The sequence below is a fragment of the Capsicum annuum genome, chromosome 2 (assembly GCF_002878395.1).
Source record: "Capsicum annuum cultivar UCD-10X-F1 chromosome 2, UCD10Xv1.1, whole genome shotgun sequence".
Taxonomy (NCBI): Eukaryota; Viridiplantae; Streptophyta; class Magnoliopsida; order Solanales; family Solanaceae; genus Capsicum; species Capsicum annuum.
Window position 1 is genome coordinate 122,878,584 of NC_061112.1, and position 12,612 is coordinate 122,891,195.

The 12,612-nt window shown below is 32.2% G+C and overlaps 1 protein-coding gene across 1 annotated transcript; it reads left to right on the plus strand.

The window, feature by feature from the left end:
• Positions 1-4,127: 4,127 nt before the first annotated feature.
• On the plus strand, positions 4,128-5,209 carry LOC107861161 (sialyltransferase-like protein 2). Its single transcript, XM_016706530.2, has 3 exons — positions 4,128-4,205; positions 4,317-4,426; positions 4,563-5,209. Exons 1-3 carry the CDS (start codon positions 4,188-4,190, stop codon positions 4,777-4,779), a joined length of 345 nt encoding a protein of 114 aa, XP_016562016.2. The 5' UTR covers positions 4,128-4,187; the 3' UTR covers positions 4,780-5,209.
• Positions 5,210-12,612: the final 7,403 nt, after the last annotated feature.

Sequence of the window (12,612 nt, forward strand, 5' to 3'; positions counted from 1 at the left end):
ATCAATGTCTATCAAAATGTACTTCATATCTATTAAGATCTGAAGCATCTGTCTTTTACTCAAACTAAAGTAAATTTTCCCTGATTTTTGTTCATTGTATTTACAATCTTACGATCCCTCATCTTCTTCTTTCTCTACTCTGGTTCTATATTCTTTCTTATTTTATAAGACATTATCAGCACAAGACTCTTACAAATAAGGTGGGTGAGATTATAAATCTGAAGGATTTCAAGGATAATAGTTCTTTATTTTATCTTTCTTTTGCTACTAATATAATTATTATTGAATTTGAGGAAAAATAATTAGTTTGGAACCATTTATATTTTAAATCTATTCCTCAAAAATAATATTATGAAAAAGAATGATAATATGTTGGATTCAAGTCCCATCGATTCATGCCTAAGACGTATTTATATGGATAAGATGTTGAGTTTGAATCTCAATACACCATATTGATAATATTATGATGGCTAAGGCAAAATAATAGGTGTTTAATGAAAAGTCATGAAATTCAACCCATTGAATATGCTCCATTCCATGAAGTGAATGTGATGGCAATATATGATAAGTCTGAAATATAACAACTTACTTCATTCTTGAGGTGTATTTGGTATCAATGCATAATATGTCTGAAATAAGACAAGTGATTAAATGCACGAATATACGCGTGGAGGGACAATATGATAATGATCATAAAAAATGATGATATTTTCACACGCTTATATGATTATAAGATATGCTAAAGAAAGATTCTCTACATTATATGTATGCCTCGATTTGCTTCTGAAGTAGCAAAATTTTGAAAGAGATTATAAGCTATCATAATTTAATAGACTTAAGGCACGATTATATTCCATTCCTGGGGAATGAGAAACTTATTAATGCAAACGTGCACTTGATTGTGATTGTATCACAACTCACCTCCGAAAGAGGTTGAATAATTTTGAAATCTACTTCTGAAGTAGTAAATCTGAAATTTATTCATATAATAGTAAATCTGAAATTTACTAAAGAAAAAATACATGTCATGGTAAACTTGGAGTTTACTAAATTAAAAGTTCATAAGTTGACATGAACGATTGTAATATCCCGAAGATGTGCATACTGAGTATTGAACATATATTGAAGAATTCGAAAATTCTTCATGAACTTTAATGTTGCTAGTTCTCATGAAAAATTGGTTGGACCAACTAATATTGGGATTGGATCCTTTAAAATCTGAAAATTATAAAAGGTGAATAAGGGACCGTTCACCTATCATGTGATATGTTGAAAAGATGCATCAATAAAATGATCATATGTACATTCATGGTCAATCTAGGTTTGACATTCATAAAGCTACTTATTCAATATAAATTGAGCATAATTTTCAAATTGTGTAATTAAGATAATTCATCTTGATGATGATGGTTTAGTATTGAATGTCTTCAACAAATATCTAAATCATTGTTAATGAGAACAAAACTTAATGTATGGGTCTGAAATATGATATATTGCAATAGCATTTGTATACATTAGACTAGTAAATTATGATTATTTCTTCCCTCTCAATTGGTTCAAGGTTGGGAGCCAATTATTCCATCTAATAATTTTGCTGTGCGGTATACGATTGATGAATATACCATAATGCACAAAGATGTATTCCTCAAAGAAGTAGAGGATGTATGTTAGTTTTCCTAACATAAGGGGGAGATTATAAGCGCTATGAAATATGTTAGGAATTATCACCAGGTCTTCATCCAAAGGATAATTTAAGTCAAATGCTGAAAGCATCTCATATTAAGCGCAAGTGCTCTTATTTTGTGTTCCTAAAGGACAAAGTCTATGCATGCGTGAAGCGTGGTAGACTAATCGGTTCTAAATGAAATAGTCCTTGAAAAATAAGAAGCAAATAATCATAATAAGAAAGCAATGAGCTCTTAAAGAGCCTACGACATAGCACTTCATGAAACCTTATGAGAGGTTCATGTACTTGAAAATAATGAAGTGATGAGATCTCAAAATATCATGTCGCATTGTGAACCGATATGAAATGATATATCATCAATATCTTTGACACAATATTGGCGCAATATTGTGAAAGATTACGAGGATCTGAATTCTACGTTTATTTAAGTATGCTGACGTAGAAACATTTATAAAGTGACATGAAAGGATGCATTTTGGTAAGCGTAAAACTTATTTCATTTGCAGTCCGGACACTTGAAGATGTCACTCATGAAATGTTGAATATTGTCACTTGACAAAACTTATGTGAAAACTTTTAAGGATTCAAACTGCTTGAAGCATATAAAAGTTTCTGGAAAACTTATTTATAATCCTTATATTGTATAAGCTTATTGCTTGAACATCATTGGAACTCCTGGAGAGTTTTCAAAGCGATAGATTATTTGCTGAAATTCGAAATATATAGAATTGAATTGCTTATGAAGTACCATATCTTAGTGCAATTGATGCACTCATGTACCTTGCAAATACTACAAGGCCTATAGCCTTTTCAGTCAATTTGTTAGCAAGGTACATTCCTGCTTCTACTATGAGACATCAAAATGGGATAAAACACATGAGCTTGTTTTATTCTAAATATTGCAGTCCCGATCTTATTAGTCATGTTGATGTTGGGTACTTATCTGACCCGCATAAAGCTCGATCTCAAATAGGCTATGTGTTCATATGTGGTGGTACTGCCATATCTTGGAGATATACAAAGCAGTCTATCGTAGTCACCTCATCGAATCATGCTGAGATAATAGTTATTCATAAAGCAGACCGAGAATGTGTATGGTTGAGGTCCAAGATACATCTCATTCGAGAAAAATATGGTGTGAAATATGACAATCTACCCACAATTTTATACAGAGATAATTCAGCATACATAGCACATCTTAAGGGAGGATTCATAAATGGAGATAGAACGAAACACATTTTGCCAAAACTTTTCTACATACATGAGCTACAAAAGAATGATGATATTAACGTGCAACAAATTCGTTCAACTGACAATGTGACCGATTTATTCACCAAATCTTCTCCAATTGCAACTTCCAAAAAGATGTTGCACAAGATCGAGATGCAAAGTTCAAGGATGTTCTCATTAGGGGGATTTAATACGCGTTATACTCTTTTTTCCTTACGAGGTTTTGTCCCACTGGGTTTTTCTTGTAAGGTTTTTAATGAGGCAGCCGAAATGCGTATTATTAGAGATGTGTACTCTTTTTCATTCACTAGATTTTTTTCCTACTGGATTTTTTCTAGTAAGGTTTTAACGAAGCATATTATCTACCAATTAGATATTCAAGGGGGAGTGTTATAAATGTATTTATATTATAGTAAATGTCTATCAAGATCTACTTTAATATCTATTAGGATTTGAAACATCTGTCTTTTACTCAGATCAGGAGTAAATTTCTCCTATAAATAGAAGGGTTTTATTCATTATATTTATAATCTTATGATCTCTCATCCCCAAGAGAAGAAATAAGAATCACTTTCTCTATTCTCTCTACTCTTCTTCTTTATTCTTTCTTGTTTTATAACACAAACAGTTTTTTAATTGTTGGAAAGAAGTATAAATTAATTTTTTTCATCACAAAAATAGTTTCTGCATTATGTGCTGCTTGTTATTTTATACATAGTTATCTACTCCCAAGTGTCTTCCCCAAACTCGATAAATCGTTGGCTATGTGATGCAATAAAGTTGTTTCTCAGGCAGACTGGAAATTAGTTTCTTACAGCTTCCTCTCTGGTAGTATATCCTTTTGGCGGAAGATTCTCAACCCAGTATATCTGCATCAATAAGGTTTTTTCAGACGGTCTGGAAATAATTTGTTTACACCTTCCTATTTGGTGTGTCTTTCTGTAGGAAGTTCCCATTCTCAATAAAGTATATCACATGTTGGGTGCATCCTTTGGTTCAGCAGCAAAAGGCTCTAGAGTTTGCCCTCTCCATCTGTGACACTGTCGATATGTATGGTTTTAAAGTTGATCTGGGCTATAAAGAATGGTAAGATGAAGCTAAAACAGCTTATGGCAGATATTCTTTGTTCTAAATATTTCTAGAAACATCGTCATCACATCTTCCTTTCCTGCATACCTGATCAGAAAATGTTTATGTCATCACAGGACCAGGTATTTTTTCAGAGTCTCGGCAAGGTCATACACCTCTTCAAGGAAGATCATACTATCAAATGACGGAATGCCTAGGGGTTAGTTAAAACTAGTTTTATAAAGACGCTAATCTATTTCTTTTTTCCCAAATGATAGAGGGCCTTAATTCCTGATATATTGCAAATCTAACATTTATCAATTTTTTAAAGCTTATCAAAATCCTTTCTCCAATGCGAGCCAATCCAGATCGTGTTGTGAAGTGGTTACCCAGCCGCAGCACAATCACTGCTGCCCGAATTGCATCAGAGAAATTGCTCAGGTAGATGACTCTGTTTCTATCTGCGGCAATAACTTCTATTTCAACTGTTAAGAAAATCAACATCCCAATGTCATCTCAAGTTTCTTTGTTAAAATTGTTCAACAATCTTATATAATCTCAATTTGCATGTCTGTAGGAGAGTCGGAGCTGGATCGAACAATCTTTTGGCTACATGCTCCATAATCAAGAAGCAACAGAAAGGAAATGATGTAGACATCTCAAACCTTCGAAAAGCAGCTGTTGAACATCACAAATGTGTAAAAGGCACTACAATGATTCCATTGGAGCACAATCCAGGACATGGTCAACTCTGCACAGTTCCCAACAAGTTGATGGTCAGAAAACTGAACTAACGTGACTTCATTAGACCAGATTTCAGGGGGTCATGCTGTGAAAAAACCTTGCATTCTTTGGGAAGATGGTCTGCTATCTTTTTCTTTTGGTGCATTTTTTACCACTCCACTGTCTTCAGAATTTGCCCTCTCACCTGAATGTTTCCCTGAAAGTTGGCTCAAGTCTTGTTGACGAGGCACGTGCAAGGTTAAGGTGGCTATTACCAAGTTATACGGTAGAGTTCTCTTTTTATTGATGTAATTCTTTCAGCGGCTTGTGTGGGACTAAGATTGTTTCGTTAGTTTAGCCATTTCAAATGTATATCAGCAACTGGTTCTCCTCTTGTGTTGTTGGTTTTAGCATGAAATGAAGAAATCAAGCAGTGATTGGCATTAGTTATGGATTAGAAATTTAGGATCTTTGTCCATTCAATTGATGGTGTCAATCTGCAACAAAAATTTCATCTTTAGATATAAAATTCATATGTATTTTATTTACTTTTCCCGTATTCGCTTGCCTTTTTCAGAATATACATAGTTGGAGTTGTGAACTCTATTTTAATTAGTGATGGGAATGGCTCATGCTACTTGTGACGTATACAGTTGGAAACATCTAATTCCTGTTCTGAATGAGAAGTCTGAAATGATTAAGGTTGCTGTTTTTATTTTTCACAAACTGCCAGAGTGTTATAACGAAAACCAGAAATAACCTTGCTGATAGAAACCATGTTTGGTATGAGGGATAATTTATAACGGGATTAATTTTAATATGAGTTTATCCCATATTTGGTTTGGATAAAATTGTAAGATAACTGATCCGAAATTACTCATTCCGATATTATAGTGTTACTTTTATCTCAGGATTGTTCCGTAGAGTGCATGAGAATGGTACAGTGTATTAGCAATGCTAGGCTTATATCTTATCCATTGTTTGGTTTGGTGCATTAAGCACAATTCTGTCTCTAACCATGCTTATCCATGTATTCATAGTCATTCTATTAATACCATGGTTAGCTATATATTAGGTATACACACTATAATAATACTTATACATCCAATTCATTTTTTTTTGCTTAATAAAAAAATATTGAATAGGATGTATGACTAATCTATGTATTAGTTAGGCATCGCCGAAAACTACATTCTGTCTGTGAGAACATTGAACTACTTATTTGTATAATAGACTAACCAACTAACTGTATACCAGTTTTCTGTTTCCATAACACGATGTTTTATCACTAGCACGAGATTTTACTTGGGCAAAAAAATGAATAACCAAAATTTTAGGATATTGTACTAAAACTAAAACAAAAGAAAAATTAACTATTATCATTTTTAGCCAACTTGAACGGTTGATAGTTCCCGTTTCAACCAAACAACTGGACACCCCTAACTGCCTTGTCTTACCCTTCGCCCCATGAGAGTCTCTGCAACCTCATCCCTCTCTTTATACCACATTTAAGATCATAGTTCCGGTTAAAAAAAAAAATTTAGATTGCATACTGATTAATTCTCTCTAATCTAGTAATAGGTTTTCTAATAGTGCCAACTAATTTTTTCTCAAAGAGTTCATGGTTGATAGATTCTTTTAAGATGAAATGCATCAGTGCTTCATACAGGCATTTCTTTGTCTTTCAAACTTCTTTTATATCCATGAACCTTTAATCACATTGACAGACTAAAACCTTCATTGGTTCAAGATTATAGAACTACAGCAGTCAATTTGGTTGTTTGGAAACAATTCCATGGGTAACATGCAACAATCCCTTCTTCTTTTCTATCTCTAGGATAAATTACTAATGCTAGTGGAATTTGGCCTGCTAGAATTTGCATACTGGCACAAAAATTTCAAGAGACAATGATCTCGTATGACCAAATTACAATATGAATAGAAGAAAATGATCCTGCAAAGATGTGCTGTGGTTTATTTACCCATACCGATCTCCTCGGAAAAGGGCCGCATAACTAAAAGAATATTTACAATCTCCCAAATTCAAACTTTTATTGGAGGAAAGAGTAATGGCAGTAGGTCGAGTGGACAGGTGAAAGCAATTGATTAGGGAGTCGTCATGGGAAGTTAGAAGGGAATATGTTGGAAGTGCAAGATGGCAGACGGTTCTTTTTTTTTTATTTTTTGGAGATGAGCAACAGTTTCATTCAGTAAAAACATAGCCACCCAGAAAAGGTGCTAAGTTGGAAACTTTACAAGCATGAAAAGGGTGCTTAAACCCCTGCCCGGAACCCCATACAATTATACATTGACAATTAAATCTTCTTACTCCCCTACTCCCCCTCACATATTCTGTTTACACCAAAAAAAGAACAAGCTAAGACAATTCATCCTAATTTTCTGGATACAACTTCTAGTGCCTTCAAAATATCTACTATTCCTTTCTACACTGTCTACCAAATACAAGCAGGAATGATCTTCCACCACAGTGGCGGAGTCAAAATTTTGGTTAAGGGTGTTCATATTTTTAGAAAATGAAGCAGGTCATAAAAAAATATTGTAAATCGTATATTGAAGAAAAAGAATCTTTGAACCAAACTAATCATAAAAAAACATATAAGATAACAAGTTGAAACGTATAATATAAAGAAAATCAACAAAACAAATTCTATTAATAAAAGCTTGATTAGAAAATATAATTACAAGTGCACTCGGCGATGTTTCATCCCTTGAAATGTTTTTATAATATAATCATTAAAAATATTCCTAAATTACTTAGTCCAAAAAAAAAAAAAAAAAAATACACAAAAACAAGTTTAACGGAAAAAATTACTAAACTAAAAGATAAGAAGAATTAAAGAATACCTTTTAGCAATCACACTCCAATAGTCGTTGAAGAAAAATTATAATGATAGCTCGTTAAAGATTGAAGACTTTAACACCAAATTATTGATTAATTAGTATTAAAGATAATAAAAGGAGTAAAGAATTTTTTTTTATTTTTTTATTTTTTTTGTAATAATAAGAAGAGAAATTGTGGTGAATTGAAGCGTTAGAGAAGGAAAAGTGTAAGAGTTAGGTTTTACCTTTAACCTATTCTTTTTATTTTAAAAAGAAGAGGTGTGCATTAAACTTTTTTTTAATAAAAAAAATCAGATTTCTTGGGTCTATGTGACCCGATTCAAAGGAACTGCTCCCTTCTTTAAAAAGGAGAATAAAATTGCAGCTATTGCAGGCAGTGAGAATCAAACCCGCGTCTTGATTTGAACACTTTTAACCGCTAGGCTGCGCATCTCTAGCTTATCAAGTATGTTCAACAGAATGCATATAACCATATATATCTATATTTAATCTATGAATTCCAAAAAAATTTCCAAAAAGGGTGTTCATCTGACTAGTTCGTGGACTGTAGCTCCGCCCCTGTTCCACCACCTCCCCACCTCTGTTCCCAATACTCCACCAATTATTCAGCAGTGCCAAAGTAAACCTAGGTATTACCCAAGTTATTCCCAAAATACAAAAGAATATGTGCCCCAGATTTATAGGTGTCCTGCATTGTAGAAATAAATGTTCGTTGTTTTCACCCTCTTGTTCACACAAAAGACATCTGAACAAATCTAATGAGTTCTTCTTCTTGTTGTTGTTCCCGGACCACCCATCTCTTCCTTCCCCTTCGCGCGGCCCAGTGAGATCAGATTTCTAGAACGAAGTGAAGTGATAGGAAGAGAAGACTGCTTGCGGGAAATCCCTATTCATGAGAGCCCCTTATTAAGGTTAAGGGGAAAAATAAAGTGGGCTCCTCCGCTCCTGTGCACCAGCTGAAGAAAGGAGCTTTGGAAGCTTACCTTATTATTAAATCTGAAGACCTCTTCTTTGTCGCTTATCCTGAATTAGGCAAGCTTTCCAAATCATCAACAGGACAAAGACCGACACTTCCATAGGAATATTTACTTTCCAGATTTTTTTCTACGGTCAATTCTCCTTTACAGGCCCCTCTTCAATTCATCTGCCAATACACTGAGTTTACTAAGAAGGCCCCTTTACTGTTTAGTTTCGATCTGAGTCTGGCTGTAGAATCAGTGCATCCAGACTCCTTTAAAATGGCAGACGATTGTTTTGTTGTTTTTCTTTTTCTCAATTTCCAAGAGAATAAACTACAACAATATCCATAAATTTTTTTTAGCAATGTCAGGGCTCAAATGAAAGAAGAAAAAAAGTTCATTAACTGAACCAAATGTTTGGCACATATCAAATGTCCCACAAAGGGAGAGGGGTTTTAGGTCTGAGTGGATGGTACACCTACCCTCTCCAGACCCCACTTGTGAGATTACACAGGGATATTGTTGTTGTTGTTTGGCGCATATCAAATGTCTCCATATTTTAACTGCAGATAACTATTAAGTTCAAAATGTGCAAAGCAAATAAAAGCTAGAAACCAGTGCATTGAATTTCAGGGGCAGAATTGCACCTTTCTTCTTGTTTGTAACAGTGATTAGAATAATTTCCAGTATGAATGGATGAAAAATCTAATCCTGTGAAAAGCTGTCATTGTTAGTAGGGGTTAGGAGTGGTTGTCGTTTAACCAAACAACGACTAAGCCTCAACCTCAAGCTAATGGGGTCGGCTATATGAATCATCCCTATCCAATTTGCGCCACTTGACCCAAGTCCTTTCAATATTCATTAGTTTGGTATTTTCTAATACTAGAGGTTCTCCACCTTTTCTACTAGCATACAAATCTAAAAACAAACTAAACAACCACATAGTAAAGCTGGACCAAATGTAAGGTTACTTAACTAAGCCTGAATCCCTACCAACCGGCCGGTATCACTTATATGGATCTTTGGCTTCTGTTGTGCCATGTTTTTCTTTTAGAGATGCAAGTCTTTTTACACAACCATATAATTTTTGGTCATTCTTTTCCTCTTCTAACACCTTCAATCATTATGGTATTACCCCTAGTATTTTAGGTCTCTTCAATCATTGTTTATTGAAGTTCTTACAATAAAGAATGCAATTCTGAGTTCTTTTGTCCTTGATAGGTTGTGATCTCTTTACTCCTTTCTGGGATAAGTTGATAGGTTATGATCGTTATCCATTTATCTTTAGTTCATTTCGAAATAATAAAAGCAAAGATCTTTCTAAAAATAATGAAAAAATAAAGATTGTAAAGGATTTTTCCTAGTCCCAGAACATGCTCCCTCTGTTTCATATGTTGCTCATGTAAGATGAGACTTAATTGGTCCCATATTTCTCTGCCTCTGTATGTTCATATTCTCTCGTTTATTCCCACCAGAATTTTATCTTGGAAGTTGTTGTAAGGGTTATCTTCTTAGTTATGTTGAAGATATCAATATGGAATTATGATTTGAAATTAAATTGATTTTAAGTTGGAAGTTTTTGTTTAGACAAGTAATTTGAATTTTTTCTTATAAACATGATAACCCCTCAAGTTATTAGAACTATCGAAATCACTCAGTTCTTATAGAATCTTAACAAATGAGCAAACCATTGTTTACAAACGGCATTTCGGAATATCCTAAGCTAATAAATCGCATGTCAACATAGTATGCATAGATAATCTCTTCACATCGAGCATGAGTTTTTATATAAAATATAAACATATGTATCAAGTTTTACATTTTACAAAGAATAATGAAATCATCATTTGGAATCACAAAACAAGCTTTTTGAAGAATTTGAAATTTAAAATCATAATCCCAAATCACATATTTAAACATTGATTTGAAATTATAATTTCATATCACATGTCCAAACGCCTACTTAGTTGTCAGGATTTTTGCCCTGATTTTCTTACTATATTTAAGTTTTACTTTTTCTTAGAAGGAAAATAAAAGTTACCATAATTACTTTTACTTTTCCTTATAGGAAAAATATAATTTTTTTCATATTTGGCTAACCTCTTTCTTGGAGGAAAGGTTTTGAAACTCTATAAACAGAGGAACCCCTTCTCATACCACAACACAAAGAGTCTTTGTTTAGGGAGAGATTTTCTCTCTCATTAGTTTTTATATTTTTAATATTAAGTTTTATATGTAGGTCAATTGATCAAATAATATAATAATATTTATATGTATTCTGAATTGTCACCACAATAGTTTGCAACTAATAGCTTCCGCATGACGCCCTCACGATTTAGAACCCAAATCATAGTTCTATCCTTTTCACGCCTATCATGTAAAGGGATCATGTATATACCTCAACTATAACCACAAATATACAGAGAAATCAAATCACAAGTTCCTCCAATTTCCTTCTATGCTCTCAACTTCACATAGAGTAGTTAAATTTGTACATTACGTGGTGAATTTATCCATTTGAGGGGGTAAAATTAAAGCTTATTATTATACGCTCTGTAAAATTTGATCAACTTGAACTCTATCTTAAACATATAGTAATGATAAAATTTTAAGGGGCAAAAATATCTAAAATATAATTAGTTTATAGTGTGAATAGACTTTTTTATTATTATGGCCAAATTTGGGTCAATTTTTTATGGCAAAAAGGATTTATTCTAAATAAAGTAATGATAAAATTTTAAATTTAGGATGAAAGGGGCAAAAATATCTAAAACATAACTAGTTTATGGTGTGAATAGACTTTTTTTACTGCTCCCTCCGTTTTGTATTAGTTGACCCCCTATGGATTTGACACACTCATTAAGAAAAATATTTATTAGGGGTCTATTTTACCAAATTAGCCTTGTTAGTTGTGCTTTGAAAATATAAATTTGAGCATAAATAATTAGTCATTTAATGATAAGGATATTATTAGAAGAACATATTAAAATCCTCTTGATTTCATCAAAAAGATAACTAAATTAAAATAAATATTTTTAGAAAAATGACCAACTAAAATGAAACGGAGGAAATATTATGGCTAAATTTGGATCAATTTTTTTTATGGCCAAATTTGAATCAATTTTTTATGGCCAAAAGAATTTGTTCTTTTATACAGTACTCTGGTACAAGTTTCTGATAAGTTTTTTGCTTTTTTCATATGGCATGTGATTTATCTTCGTATTATGACAACTTGTGTTTGTTTGTGCATATGCATGCCAGGAGATCGGCCAAAGGCAGTGATAGACCCTTAAATTTGTTGAGAAAATTTACTTAGATTCTAAACTAAGGCCTGTTCTTATGTTTCAATTGGGTATTTTTTATCTATGTGGCACTGCGCGTGCAGCGTCATCGTGAGAGACGCGTGAGAAGCATTTTTTTTTACTAATTACGAATAAAAAGTTGTCAAGTGCATTGAGGGCCCCAAAAGTTTTTTAATAACAATTTTAATAAACAATAAAGGCCCCAAAAAGCATTAGAAGGCCCCAACAAGCATTAGAGGGCCCCATTTTTTTTTTAATAAAACTGAATTTTAAAAAAATCTGTTTTTTATTTTCATCTTTTAAATTTTTTTATAATTTCTTTTCAATAATTAATTTTTTATTTTTATTTTTAAATAATTTTATAATTATTTTTTCATAATTTGGATCCTCAATGCCATTTTTATTTTCATTTTAAAAATTTTTATAATTTTTTAAATAATTTTTTCATAATTTATTTCATTGTTTGAAAAAATTTATACTTTTTTTAAATAATCAGTTTTATATTTTTTTTAAAAATAATTTTATAATTATTTTTTCATAATTTATATCCTCAATGCCATTTTTTATTTTCTTTTTTCTAAAAAAAAATTATAATTTTTTGTAATAATTATTATTTAAAAAAATAATTTTTTAATAATTTATTTCATTTTTAAAAATATTTTATAATTTTTTTTTAAATAATCAGTTTTTATTTTTATTTTTCAACTAATTTTATAATTATTTTCATAATTTGGATCCTCAATGCCATTTTTTATTTTCATTTTAAAAAGTTTTATAATTT